Source organism: Gigantopelta aegis, chromosome 8, assembly GCF_016097555.1.
Source record: "Gigantopelta aegis isolate Gae_Host chromosome 8, Gae_host_genome, whole genome shotgun sequence".
Lineage (NCBI taxonomy): Eukaryota > Metazoa > Mollusca > Gastropoda > Neomphalida > Peltospiridae > Gigantopelta > Gigantopelta aegis.
Genome location: NC_054706.1, coordinates 55,887,472 through 55,903,495, shown reverse-complemented (window position 1 = coordinate 55,903,495; position 16,024 = coordinate 55,887,472). Strand labels below are relative to the sequence as shown.

General features: G+C 35.4%; 1 protein-coding gene across 1 annotated transcript in view; it reads right to left on the bottom strand.

Moving 5' to 3' along the window:
* LOC121379735 (cadherin-23-like) overlaps positions 1–16,024 on the bottom strand; it is a 126,025-nt gene that overhangs the window by 27,458 nt on the left and 82,543 nt on the right. The window contains exons 19-24 of the mRNA XM_041508383.1: positions 14,882–15,330; positions 13,209–13,359; positions 6,287–6,493; positions 4,598–4,911; positions 2,950–3,480; positions 549–740 (exon numbers count right to left, since the gene is read on the bottom strand). Of these exons, the coding sequence (XP_041364317.1) occupies positions 549–740; positions 2,950–3,480; positions 4,598–4,911; positions 6,287–6,493; positions 13,209–13,359; positions 14,882–15,330 (1,844 nt within the window). The remainder of the gene's footprint in view (positions 1–548; positions 741–2,949; positions 3,481–4,597; positions 4,912–6,286; positions 6,494–13,208; positions 13,360–14,881; positions 15,331–16,024) is intronic.

The window sequence follows — 16,024 nt, the reverse complement described above, 5'->3', positions numbered from 1 at the left end:
ACAATGGACACTAAGTTTAGTTAATCTACAAACTTGTAACAATGGACACTAAGTTTAGTTAATCTACAAACCTGTAACAATGAACACTAAGTTGAGTTAATCTACAAACCTGTAACAATGGACACTAAGTTTAGTTAATCTACAAACCTGTAACAATGGACACTAAGTTTAGTTAATCTACAAACTTGTAACACACATGGATAAAGTTACAACAGAGTGAAAGAAGAGTCTGTGGCATTAAAACTGGAAAATATCCTTAAAAAATAAGACTAGAACTCGAATCAATAACCGCTATACTTCTCAGACGCATTTGCATTTTTAAAAATATGAAAAATGTATTTTGTGATATTAGAAACAGGATGACCAGAAACACTTCAGTTCTATGGAAATGGATAATCTAAAGAATAAAATATAAGTAATGTTTGATTTCAGTGATCATAAACGGCTCTAATAGTGAAACTTATGCTGTAGTGTTTAAAAACTAGGGTCTGTCCCTTTAAGATGCCAAGGTGAGATATATATGTAGCAAATTGTAATGATTTTCCTACCTCGTGGTATTCTTGTGACTCCCGGTCGAGAATCACGCGATTGGTCAGTAGACCTGTCAGTCTGTTGAGAGCGAATTTCTTCCAGTCGAGTCGCGACTCCGTCTCAACCAGGGTGTACACCACTTCTCCATTCTGACCAAAATCATCGTCGTTTGCGACCAGCGTAATGATAGGTGTGCCTGGAGGTTGATCCTAAAAACAGAAAAATAAAATGTTTTATAAGACACCCATTTTAAAATAGCACTTAGTCATTTTAACAGTCATATTTAAGGAAACGTATAATTAGTCATTTTAACAGTCATATTTAAGGAAACGTATAATTAGTCATTTTAACAGTCATATTTAAGGAAACGTATAATTAGTCATTTTAAAAGCAATATTTAAGGACATATATAATTAGTCATTTTAAAAGCAATATTTAAGGACACATATAATTAGTCATTTTAAAAGCAATATTTAAGGACACATATAATTAGTCATTTTAAAAGCAATATTTAAGGACACATATAATTAGTCATTTTAAAAGCAATATTTAAGGACATATATAATTAGTCATTTTAAAAGCAATATTTAAGGACATATATAATTAGTCATTTTAAAAGCAATATTTAAGGACACATATAATTAGTCATTTTAAAAGCAATATTTAAGGACATATATAATTAGTCATTTTAAAAGCAATATTTAAGGACATATATAATTAGTCATTTTAAAAGCAATATTTAAGGACACGTATAATTAGTCATTTTAAAAGTCATATTTAAGGACACATATAATTAGTCATTTTAAAAGCAATATTTAAGGACACATATAATTAGTCATTTTAAAAGCAATATTTAAGGACACATATAATTTTTATAGCAATGTAGTTTGTTTTGATGGTATTCTGTAGTTATACCAATCTCCCTTGAAAATGCACTACTCCATTTTCAATTGCTATTGCTATTGCATGTGTGAGGGTGCTATGAAACACACAATGACTCTAACCATTGTATGCAATGTTTCGGTTATTTACTATCAACCAGAATATATCCAGTTATACGAAATCAGTTAAAGGTGCAGACCCTAGTTTCAACCAGTAAAAATGGACACTAAGTTTGGTTAAGTTACAAACCTGTAACACATTTGGATAACGTTACAAGAGAGTGAAACAAGAGTCTGTGAAGTTGAAATGGTGAAATACCGTTCAAAATAGACTAAATCTCGGTTTCACAACTGTTACTTCTCAGACGCACGTGCGTTTTCAAAAATATAAAAAATGCATTTTGTGGTATCAGAAACACCCGGATGACCAGAAAATCTTTGGTTGTACGGAAATGAATAAGCTAAACAATAAAATATAAGTAATGTTTGATTTCAGTGATCATTAACGGCTCTAATAGTGAAATATATGTCTTAGTGTTTAAAAAATGGGTACATGTCCCTTTAAATGGATTATATTTTCTTCTCATATCCCCGTTACAACCATAAATCAGACTAGTGCATTTTCAATAATCTTAAATAATATTCTTTAATCATAATATTTTATGGTGAATTTCCCCCTATGTTTTACCTATATGTAGTAAAGCTCCAATAACTATTATATATGGACGTTTTCTGTGCTTTATTGTCAGGAATGATAACTTTGTGCAATATTGCCAGACATATGTTTTATATTGTCATTACATGTATATGTTATACGGTTTTACAGAACTCTTGCCATCTATAATAATTAAAACGTGTTATTATTTTAACAACTATGCCACATATTATAAGTTAAATATCTTCCAACATACAAATATTACACATCGCATGAAAAAAATAAAATAAAAAAAAACACCTGACAATTTAAAGGGACATACCCTAGTTTTTAAACACTAAGGCATATTTTGGACTATTATCCCTTTTTTGATAACTGAAATCATACTTTACTTAGATTTTATTGTTTAGATTATCCATTTCCGTACATTCAAAGTGTTTTTGGTAATCCTGGTGTTTTTAATATCACAAAATGCATTTCTCATATTTTTAAAAACACACGTGCATCTGAGAAGTAACAGTTATGGAGTCACGTTTTGGTCTATTTTTAGAAGGTATTTCACCATTTCAGAGTCACGGACTCATGTTTCACTCAATTGTATCTTTATCCAATTGTGTTACAGGTTTGTAGACTAACTAAACTTAGTGTTAATTTTCACGGGTTGAAACTAGGGTCTGTCCCTTTAACTAAACTTAGTGTTAATTTTCACGGGTTGAAACTAGGGTCTGTCCCTTTAACTAAACTTAGTGTTAATTTTCACGGGTTGAAACTAGGGTCTGTCCCTTTAACTAAACTTAGTGTTAATTTTCACGGGTTGAAACTAGGGTCTGTCCCTTTAAGCCACTACAATAATGAAAGAAATTTTATCCCAATCTATATTACCTCTTCAATAACCACAATTGGGTTGTTGGGATCCGGCGTCACAAACCGCGGAGCATCATCATTGACATCGAGGACTTTGAGATACACCTTAGTGCTGTTAGACAGCGGCTCAATCCCTTTGTCCGTGGCGAACACTGTGACGTATCTGATGCCCACCGCGTTGTGTAGATCAGACTTTACGTAGATGACTCCGCTGGTTTTATGGATACTGAAGATGAGCTGTCCTCTCGGGTTAGTCGCGTTTGTGTCCTCGCCCAGCGAGTATTCCACTGTGGCATTTTCTCCAAAGTCAGCGTCATTGGCAACCACTTTGTAAACACTGGTGCCCAAGGGAGACGACTCCGGGATGCTCTGGGAGCCGATATGGGTGAATTGCGGGGCATTGTCGTTGACGTCATCGATGTCGATCCTAATGGCCGTTCGGTTTGACCTGCGGTTGCTGGGGTCCTTCTTGTTGTCCCAGGCAACCACATCCAGGGTGTATGTCTTTTTGCGTTCTCGATCCAGTGCCTTTTGCACAGTTATCTCCCCCTTGAAAATAAAAATTACATTTCACTGCAATGAAATTATAAAAAGCTATAGATGAATTTATTGATTCTGGTTCATTACAAAATGAAATAAAAATCAACAATGGTATAAATAATGCACAAAACAAATGTATTTTAAAAGGAGTTGACAAAACATGTAGAAAACTGAAAATAAGATAAATATTTTCATAATTAAAGCAATTGTTCAGTTGCTCAATAAACAATATTACACAATGTAGGTCTGAAGGAATCCAAGGCAAAAAGATGTCTTTTATATACTTTTTCACAGACACAAAATATGTTTTGATATACCATTTATGAAGCATTCACTGCATGGGCAAAATAACAAAAAAACAATTCTATTTGTCAATAACTCTTAAATATATATTTCATGCTAATTGGAAATGGGTGAGATGAAAGTTATCCAAATATTGATTCTTATTCATTTATTATCAAAATGAAATAAAATTCCTATCATTTATTTAATATATAGTCTGTTTTTAAATACTTCACTCCTGCTTCTGTATCTTCTAATGATGTCCACAGTATATTGACAAAACCGTCGACAAAATATCTGAGGTTTTAGACAGACAGCAAATGATTAATTCCCTTTGTCCTTAATCCTTATGCATATAAATATACATAATCAGCAATGCATAATCCATTGCAATCACTTTCTATGCAAATAGGTAGATTCCATTTATGCATAGATCTATGTACACACATCTGTATCTATTCATTATTAATGTGTACACTTTTATGCATAAGGATTATGGACAAATGGAATTTGTGCCAACTGTCACATACTTACCGCATTTTCTATTACAGAAAATGTCTCATCATTATCCTCATCAATTAAGAGTAGTGGATTTAGACAGACATTATTTCTATCACTTAGTAATAAATAACTGTCACATACTTACCGTACTTTCTATTACAGAAAATGTCCCATCATTATTCACCCCACTCAGGGTGTAGAAGAGAGAATATTTGTGATTTTAGACAGACATCATCACATACTTACCGTACTTTCTATTACAGAAAACGTGCCATCGTTATCCACCCCACTCAGGGTGTAGAAGAGGGAATATTTGTGGTTTTAGACATCATCACATACTTACCGTATTTTCTATCACGGAAAACGTCCCATCATTATCCACCCCACTCAGGGTGTAGAAGAGAGAACCAAAGTCGCCCTCATCGGCGTCAGTGCCAGTGATTGTTGCAACGATGTGGCCAATGCGTGCATCCTCTGACACATGGTAGAGGCTGGGGTGAGGGGGGAACTTGGGGTTGTTGTCGTTGATGTCGAGGAGTCGCACAAACACTGTTGCCGATGACGACATGACCGGAACGCCGTTGTCCGTGGCGATAACGATAAAGGTAAGGTCAGTCTGAGCCTCGCGGTCGAGTTTCTTCTTTACACGGATGATGCCTGGTGAAAACAGAAATGATGCATTTAAACTTGTATTAATTATCAGGTTTTTCTCTTTTCCTTAAGTATACAGCACAGAGCTATCCCATGAAAGATATCTTTTTCTCCCATCCCTAGCCATGCAAAACAGACCCATTCCATGACGTCAGCCCATGCGGAATAAATCTGTCTTGCATGGGCTATGACGCCATTGAGTTTAACATGGGGAGTATTACGGTGTTGGTAATATATGTCATCATATCAATGTGAGTTGGTTAGTTTTAGATTGATATTTTGCTATCAAAACCTTCATTATAAAAGCTATCTTATAAATTTGTAGCGTTAAATTACATTTAACACATGAAACATATGCAACAAATATGATAGTGTAGTTTATTTCTGATAAAACGGTAAAATAAAGAAGTTACTTTTTGAGTCACCTTTGTCTGTTCATGTAAAAATAATAGTTTATTTATCGAATAGATGGGGAAAAAACAGACTCCATCATATGTGGTCATGCAGGATTAAAAAAAAGTACACCTTCGGTGATGGACATTTTGACCATATAGGACTCGGCAAGCCTTGTCTCGGTCGAAATTTCCACCACCTCGGAGTCTATTAATCTTTCATGGTCTATATCATGTGATTGTGCTTACACAGTGGAGTACAAGATAAAAGTTTGTTTTGTTTAACAACACCACTAGAGCACAATGATTTATTAATTATTGGCTATTGGATATCAAAGATTTGGTAATTCTAACATGTAATCTCAGGAAATCCACTACATTTTTCCATCAGTAGCAAAGGATCGTTTATATGCATCATCCCACAGACAGGATAGTACATACCACAGCCTTTGATATACCAGTCATGCATGGTGCACTGGTTGGAATGGGAAAACGCCCAATGGGTCCACTGACAGGGACTGATCCTAGACCGACTGTGCATCAGGTGGACACTTTACCATTGGATTCGGTGGGCCCATTGGGCTATTTTCTTGTTCCAGCCAGTGCACCATGACTGGTATATCAAAGGCCATGGTATGTACTACCCTGTCTGTGGGATGGTGCATATAAAAGATCCCTGGCTGCTAATCGGAAAGAGTAGCCCATGAAGTGGTGACAGCGGGTTTCCTCTCTCAATATCTGTGTGGTCCTTAACCATATGTCTGATGCCATATAACTGTAAATAAAATGTGTTGAGTGCATCATTAAATAAAACATGTCTTTCTTTCTTTCTTTACCACTGGGCTACACCCTGCCTTATCTGCCACTGAACAACTCATACTAATTTTCCAAGAAACAAACTGGCCAATAACATATCTAAATCTGATAACATGACCCTTGCTCTGTTAAGGTTGGTTTAATGTTCACAAGTATGAACATGGTTTCTATACCTGTGTTAGGGTTAATCCTGAAGGCGCTGGTCTCGGCACTCTCTATCTGGTAAGTAACAACTTGGTTTTTGTCCGGGTCGGAAGTTTCAACTCGCAGAGCCTCAGAGTCGAGATCCTGCCCCTCGGAAATGTTGGCGCGGTAGATGTTGCTCGGCTTGAAGATGGGGGCATTGTCATTGAAGTCTTCTAGTGTCACTGTCAGGGTAGCTGGTTATAATAAACAAAATAAATTAGAACAATATTCAGTATGATTCTGATACAGGTACCATAAAGGTGAATTCAGTATGGTTCTGATATACAGGTACCATAAAGATGAATTCAGCATCTGATACAGGTACCATTAAGATGAATTCAGTATGGTTCTGATATACAGGTACCATAAAGATGAATTCAGTATGATTTTGATATACATGCAGGTACCATAAAGATGAATTCAGTATGATTTTGATACAGGTACCATAAAGATGAATTCAGTATGGTTCTGATATACAGGTACCATTAAGATGAATTCAGTATGGTTCTGATATAGGTACCATTAAGATGAATTCAGTATGGTTCTGATATACAGGTACCATTAAGATGAATTCAGCATCTGATACAGGTACCATAAAGATGAATTCAGCATCTGATACAGGTACCATTAAGATGAATTCAGTATGGTTTTCATACAGGTACCATTAAGATGAATTCAGCATATGATACAGGTACCATTAAGATGAATTCAGTGTGGTTCTGATACAGGTACCATTAAGATGAATTCAGTATGGTTCTGATACAGGTACCATAAAGATGAATTCAGTATGGTTTTGATACAGATACCATAAAGATGAATTCAGTATGATTCTGATACATGTACCATAAATATGAATTCAGTATGGTTCTGATACAGGTACCATTAAGATGAATTCAGTATGGTTCTGATACAGGTACCATAAAGATGAATTCAGTATGGTTTTGATACACGTACCATTAAGATGAATTCAGATGGTTTTGATACAGGTACCATTAAGATGAATTCAGTATGGTTCTGATATACAATGTAGGTACCATTAAGATGAATTCAGTATGGTTCTGATATACAGGTACCATTAAGATGAATTCAGTATGGTTCTGATACAGGTACCATTAAGATGAATTCAGTATGGTTCTGATATACAGGTACCATAAAGATGAATTCAGTATGGTTCTGATACAGGTGCCATTAAGATGAATTCAGTATGATTCTGATACAGGTACCATTAAGATGAATTCAGTATGGTTCTGATACAGGTACCATTAAGATGAATTCAGCATCTGATACAGGTACCATTAAGATGAATTCAGTATGGTTTTCATACAGGTACCATTAAGATGAATTCAGCATATGATACAGGTACCATTAAGATGAATTCAGTGTGGTTCTGATACAGGTACCATTAAGATGAATTCAGTATGGTTCTGATACAGGTACCATAAAGATGAATTCAGTATGGTTTTGATACAGATACCATAAAGATGAATTCAGTATGATTCTGATACATGTACCATAAATATGAATTCAGTATGGTTCTGATACAGGTACCATTAAGATGAATTCAGTATGGTTCTGATACAGGTACCATAAAGATGAATTCAGTATGGTTTTGATACACGTACCATTAAGATGAATTCAGATGGTTTTGATACAGGTACCATTAAGATGAATTCAGTATGGTTCTGATATACAATGTAGGTACCATTAAGATGAATTCAGTATGGTTCTGATATACAGGTACCATTAAGATGAATTCAGTATGGTTTTGATACAGGTACCATTAAGATGAATTCAGTATGGTTCTGATATACAGGTACCATAAAGATGAATTCAGTATGGTTCTGATACAGGTGCCATTAAGATGAATTCAGTATGGTTTTGATACAGGTACCATTAAGATGAAGTCTGTATGGTTTTGATACAGGTACCATTAAGATGAATTCAGTATGGTTCTGATACAGGTACCATTAAGATGAATTCAGTATGGTTCTCATACAGGTACCATTAAGATGAATTCAGCATGGTTTTGATACAGGTACCATTAAGATGAATTCAGTATGGTTTTGATACAGGTACCATTAAGATGAATTCAGTATGGTTCTGATACAGGTACCATTAAGATGAATTCAGTATGGTTTTGATACAGGTACCATTAAGATGAATTCAGTATGGTTTTGATACAGGTACCATTAAGAAGAATTCAGTATGGTTCTCATACAGGTACCATTAAGATGAATTCAGCATTGTTCTCATACAGGTACCATTAAGATGAATTCAGCATGGTTTTGATACAGGTACCATTAAGATGAATTCAGTATGGTTCTGATACAGGTACCATTAAGATGAATTCAGTATGGTTCTGATACAGGTACATGTACCATTAAGATGAATTCAGTATGGTTTTGATACATGTACCATTAAGATGAATTCAGTATGGTTCTGATATACAATGTAGGTACCATTAAGATGAATTCAGCATGGTTCTGGTATACAGGTACCATTAAGATGAATTCAGTATGGTTTTGATACAGGTACCATTAAGATGAATTCAGTATGGTTTTGATACAGGTACCATTAAGATGAATTCAGTATGGTTTTGATACAGCTAGGTACCATTAAGATGAATTCAGTATGGTTTTGATACAGGTACCATTAAGATGAATTCAGTATGGTTTTGATACAGGTACCATTAAGATGAATTCAGTATAGTTTTGATACAGGTACCATTAAGATGAATTCAGTATAGTTTTGATACAGGTACCATTAAGATGAATTCAGTATGGTTCTCATACAGGTACCATTAAGATGAATTCAGCATGGTTTTGATACAGGTACCATTAAGATGAATTCAGCATGGTTTTGATACAGGTACCATTAAGATGAATTCAGTATGGTTTTGATACAGGTACCATTAAGATGAATTCAGTATAGTTTTGATACAGGTACCATTAAGATGAATTCAGTATGGTTCTCATATACAGGTACCATTAAGATGAATTCAGCATGGTTTTGATACAGGTACCATTAAGATGAATTCAGCATGGTTTTGATACAGGTACCATTAAGATAAATTCAGTATGGTTCTGATACAGGTACCATTAAGATGAATTCAGTATGGTTCTGATACAGGTACCATTAAGATGAATTCAGTATGGTTTTGATACAGGTACCATTAAGATGAATTCAGTATGGTTCTCATACAGGTACCATTAAGATGAATTCAGCATGGTTCTCATACAGGTACCATTAAGATGAATTCAGCATGGTTTTGATACAGGTACCATTAAGATGAATTCAGTATGGTTCTGATACAGGTACCATTAAGATGAATTCAGTATGGTTCTGATACAGGTACATGTACCATTAAGATGAATTCAGTATGGTTTTGATACAGGTACCATTAAGATGAATTCAGTATGGTTTTGATACAGCTAGGTACCATTAAGATGAATTCAGTATGGTTTTGATACAGGTACCATTAAGATGAATTCAGTATGGTTTTGATACAGGTACCATTAAGATGAATTCAGTATAGTTTTGATACAGGTACCATTAAGATGAATTCAGTATAGTTTTGATACAGGTACCATTAAGATGAATTCAGTATGGTTCTCATACAGGTACCATTAAGATGAATTCAGCATGGTTTTGATACAGGTACCATTAAGATGAATTCAGCATGGTTTTGATACAGGTACCATTAAGATGAATTCAGTATGGTTTTGATACAGGTACCATTAAGATGAATTCAGTATAGTTTTGATACAGGTACCATTAAGATGAATTCAGTATGGTTCTCATATACAGGTACCATTAAGATGAATTCAGCATGGTTTTGATACAGGTACCATTAAGATGAATTCAGCATGGTTTTGATACAGGTACCATTAAGATGAATTCAGTATGGTTCTGATACAGGTACCATTAAGATGAATTCAGTATGGTTCTGATACAGGTACCATTAAGATGAATTCAGTATGGTTTTGATACAGGTACCATTAAGATGAATTCAGTATGGTTCTCATACAGGTACCATTAAGATGAATTCAGCATGGTTCTCATACAGGTACCATTAAGATGAATTCAGCATGGTTTTGATACAGGTACCATTAAGATGAATTCAGTATGGTTCTGATACAGGTACCATTAAGATGAATTCAGTATGGTTCTGATACAGGTACATGTACCATTAAGATGAATTCAGTATGGTTTTGATACAGGTACCATTAAGATGAATTCAGTATGGTTCTGATATACAATGTAGGTACCATTAAGATGAATTCAGTATGGTTCTGACATACAGGTACCATTAAGATGAATTCAGTATGGTTTTGATACAGGTACCATTAAGATGAATTCAGTATGGTTTTGATACAGGTACCATTAAGATGAATTCAGTATGGTTTTGATACAGGTACCATTAAGATGCATTCAGTATGGTTTTGATACAGGTACCATTAAGATGAATTCAGTATGGTTCTCATACAGGTACCATTAAGATGAATTCAGCATGGTTCTCATACAGGTACCATTAAGATGAATTCAGCATGGTTTTGATACAGGTACCATTAAGATGAATTCAGTATGGTTCTGATACAGGTACCATTAAGATGAATTCAGTATGGTTCTGATACAGGTACATGTACCATTAAGATGAATTCAGTATGGTTCTGATATACAATGTAGGTACCATTAAGATGAATTCAGTATGGTTCTGATATACAGGTACCATTAAGATGAATTCAGTATGGTTTTGATACAGGTACCATTAAGATGAATTCAGTATGGTTTTGATACAGGTACCATTAAGATGAATTCAGTATGGTTTTGATACAGGTACCATTAAGATGAATTCAGTATGGTTTTGATACAGGTACCATTAAGATGAATTCAGTATAGTTTTGATACAGGTACCATTAAGATGAATTCAGTATGGTTCTGATACAGGTACCATTAAGATGAAAGGAAACCTATTTATATACTCTTCAAAAAAAGTAGGAGAACCTGAAATATTAATGTTAATATCAACTATTAGACCGAACATACGTTTTGACCACAGACATCCTAGTAAAAAACGTTCAGGTCTGTTTATCAACACACCAAAACACATTCCAAAGTTTGCACATGCATCATGCAGTTGCTCCGTACACGTGCGTGGGGTGCATGTCATTCTCGATTTTGACCATTTCCAGGAAGGTCCATTAATCACTGTGGAACATTACTTCTGTCAATCTTTTTCATTCTGTTGATCATACAGTTGTTATAGTTTTGTGTTTAATCATTTTTATTGTTTGAATTTGCGATTTAGTGATAAAAAAAATGTTAATTTTCAATTTTCACTTCTGACCCCAATCATCCTTCAAGATCTTTGGTGGTCATAAAACCTACTGTAATACTGAACTACCTGTTGTAATGTTTGCCCAATTAATTCACTATTATCATATAACCATTTCCCACAGCTAATATACTTACAATAAATTCTTATTAGAGTTCCCCTACTTTTTTTGAAGAGTATATATTACTGGTAACAATTGACTTATATACAAGATTCCAAATTCATTTTGTGGAATTGCTTCTGACATTTTAGTCTGGAAGCAAATGTATGAAATGGAGAAGCATGCAGTTCTCTATCACTTGTACTAGCTGATATAAACTTTAATTTTGTATAAATTTAAATTAACAATTTTCTTCCTTTTATTGTTACAATATCTAATTCAATATTGGTTGTCCTTATGTTGACATACTAATTTTTCATAATTTCTGAATATTTGTACAATGCTTCAAGGTAGTACTATAAACCAAATAACTTCCGGCTGGGTCAAAGTTCGAGGTGCACCCAACTTTTGATAGAGAAGTGAACACTACAAGACCTGTGATTGGTGATAAATGTGAGTGTGTTAGTTGTAAAACATGTATGCAATTTTATTTCATCTAGTACCATGCACTGTGTCAATGTAGCCTTGTGCTTGAAACATGTATGGGGTACTTGTAAAAATAAGTACTCAAATTTTGTGCAGAACTAGGGTAGTCATAGACGCTTCCCATTATCTCATAAATGAGCAGCTTAACCCCCAATTTTTTTCTGATTCACTTTAAGGGTGAGGGGTGGTAGTACATGTATTTATATCCGTGGCGTTTATGTTGATTGATACGCTGCAAGTAGGAGTTTTAGCCACATATGTTACTATTGTCATCTATGGGTTTTGATTTGGTAGTATACACTCTTAAGGTGGCAAGTGAAAGCTGCTTGTAAAACTGATTATCTGAGTAAGCATCGTATATTCTAAGAGGTCACAGATCTTGGCTCTCTGTCAATTCCAAGTCCTGAATCTTGTTGGATTACTTTGTGGTGTAGTTGGGGATATGATTCTGGCCTAACTATAGTAAACAAAAGGTTTAAAGGGAGATGCATTTCATGGGCTTAATATTGTGTGTTTCTAAGTATGTGCCATTAAATCTGAAGCCCTAAAATACACAGTATATTATTACAATCTACCCATGAATGTTTCTTTTGAAGTATCAAAAAAACAAAACGTAAGCAGAATGTTGTTAGCATGTTCTGTGTCAGGACGGGGCTTCTAGATTATGGTAGACCCACTCCCATGACTAGTGATATTCAGTGTTAGGTTAGTAAATAACTACTATTGTCATGCCCGATGGCTAGTGATTTTTTTCTTTGTCAAATGTTGCAGTCAAGTCTATTTTGTAAATACGAATATCCTGCCCTCACCCCGAGCCTCCAATGTTAGTGTTTAAAGCTCTGTCTCCCTCTTTAGGTGACATATTGGATTATTACTATTATTTAGTAAAACTGTATTAACTTAAAGTAAAGTAGGACTAGTGAATTAAGTGGATTTTATAAAACTTCTAGAATCCCTGTAAGACAATTAGTAGAAAATGACTGATTACCTGTAGCAGTTTGTTCAGCAGCCTGTGTGTCAGGGTACCAAGCATTGACATCTTGGGCGGTGATCTTCAAAATAAACCTCTCGGCTCTCTCTCTGTCCAGGGCAGATGCAACGAAGATGGAACCATTGGAAGGAATAATGCCAAAGTATTGCTAAAATAGATATCAGTTATACACTATAGTGATGATGACAATGATAATGATGATGATGATGATGATGATAGATGGTGCTGGTGCTGATTATGATGATGATGGTGATGGTGCTAGATGGTGATGGTGCTAGATGCTGATGATGGTGATAGATGATGCTGATGATGATAGATGGTGGTGGTGATGATGATGGTAATGAAGATGATGATGATGATGATGGTGGTGATAGATGATGATGATGATGATAGATGGTGGTCGTGATGATGATGATAATGATATAGATGATGATGATGATGATGATTACGATGTTTAAAATGAAACATTGTTCAGTATGCACAATAAAGGAACCTATAGCTTTCTACCATTAACTTCAGTCTGGGCAAAGTTAAAAGTTAAAGTTTGTTTTGTTTAATGACACCACTAGAGTACAATGATTAATTAATCATGAGCTATTGGATGTGAAACATTTGGTCTGACTCATAGTCTTCAGAGAAAACCCACTACATTTTTTCGTTAGCAGCATCCTGAGTCAGACCCCCGATCCTATCGGAGGCTGGACTCAGGATAGGCGTGTTCGAAACCATAGTGGTATATCGACACGTTAAACCAGTTAATAATAATCATTAGCAGCAAGGCATCTTTTATTTGCACATTTCCACAGACATACCAAACATGAGGCACTGGAAAACCAATGGATCTGCCTAGGTGGTTCGATCTTGCCACACTTTCAATCTGCCCCAAGAACGTAAATAAATATCTGATGCATATGCTTATACAATTAAGGTGATCATAATTAAGAGCCAAGATCGCTTTGTGGAGTGGGGCCCTGACAGTATGTTTGAATCTTAATTACTACTGGGGGCAATGAAAGAAGAATTAGAAGACAACAATATATAACACAATATATATGCTTCAAAAAAAGTAGGGGAACCTGAAATATTAATGTTAATATCAACTATTAGTCCGAGCATACGTTTTGACCACAGACATCCTAGTAAAGAACGTTTAGGCCTGTTTATCAACACACCGAAACACATTCCATAGTTTGCATGTGCACCACGCAATTGCCCCATACACATGCGGAGGATGTTATTCTCAATTTTGACAATTTCCAGGAAGGTCCATTAATCACTGTGGAACATTATTTCTGTCAATCTTTTTCATTCTGTTGATCATACAGTTGTTATTGTTTTGTTTTTAGTAATTTTTATTGTTTAAATTTGCGATTTACTGATAAACAAAACGTCAAGATCTTTGGTGGTCATAAAACCTACTGTAATACTGAACTATCAGTTGTAATGTTTGCCCAATTAATTCACTACTATCATATAACCATTCCCCACAGCTAATATACCTTACAACTTTGGCAACTGTAAATTCTTATTAGAGTGCCCCTACTTTTTTTGATATATCCAGAAAAAAAGGACAAACATCAAAAGCTTGGTGTTGCACCACTTTAACTGCCTAACTCTGTTCCCGACTACAGTTACGTACCTGCCCAAAGTTGAGGTAATACCGAACCCACCTTTAAATTATTCTGTCGAATATCCACCTCATCATTGCGGTCATCATAGGCTTTAACCAGGTCCACACTGTACTCTAGGTCAGCATTCAAATCAGGGTCCTCGGCAAGCAGGGAGGAAACCAAGGAATACACTTCCGCATTCTCCTGTATCGTGGTGGACATTCTCTCCAGTCTGAACACGGGAACCTCGTCATTAACATCACTGAGCTGCACCACGACAACGGCATGGCCCGTACGTGGCGGTGTCCCCTTGTCGATGGCCGAGATGTTCATTGTGTAAACATTCTTGCTTTCCCGGTCTAGTCGCGCACTGGTTTCCACATAAATAACCCCCGTGGCAAAGTCCATCCGGAACTTGTCAAGGGCTCCACTTTCTATTCGGTATATGAAATCATTGTTCGGACTTGTTCCGTCAAAGTCGAACGCTGTAACGTTGAGAATGGAACTTCCTGAAATAACAATAATTAAATATGTGATTAGTGTTCAACAGACTGATATTAAAATTATCATCTATCAGAAGGTATCTCTGTATTTTTGTGCTTAAATTTATTTTTTAACTTCAGCAACAAAGAACTAAAATGTATATGTTTTTGCCGTAGTAAACATTTGTCTTCAATTTTTTGGCCATCTTTTCTGCTCAAAATTAAAATCAACAAAAGCAATAATTTTATTTAGTGGGGCAGGATGTAGCCTAGTGGTAAAGTGCTCGCCTGATGCACGGTCCGACTAGGATTGATCCTCATAGGTGGGCCCGTTGGGCTATTTCTGATTCCAGCCAGTGCACCATGACTGGTATATCAAAGGCTGTGGTATGTGCTGTCCTGTCTGTGGGATGGTGCATAGAAAAGAACACTTGCTACTCATGGACGGATTAACCAGTGAAAGCCGACATTTGTGCCCATGACAGGCATGTGCAGCCACAGCTTTTTCTGAATGTGCCTCTTAAAACGTACATGTATGACCTGATGTAGTGGGTTTCTTCTCTAAAACTCTATGTCAAAATTACCAAATGTTTGACATCCAATAGCTGATGATTGTAATAAATCAATGTGCTCTAGTGGTGTCATTAACCAAAACAAACTAATGTTTTTCATGATATTTAGTATTTATTATCTGTATTTCAAATAAAATAAAACAGTTTGT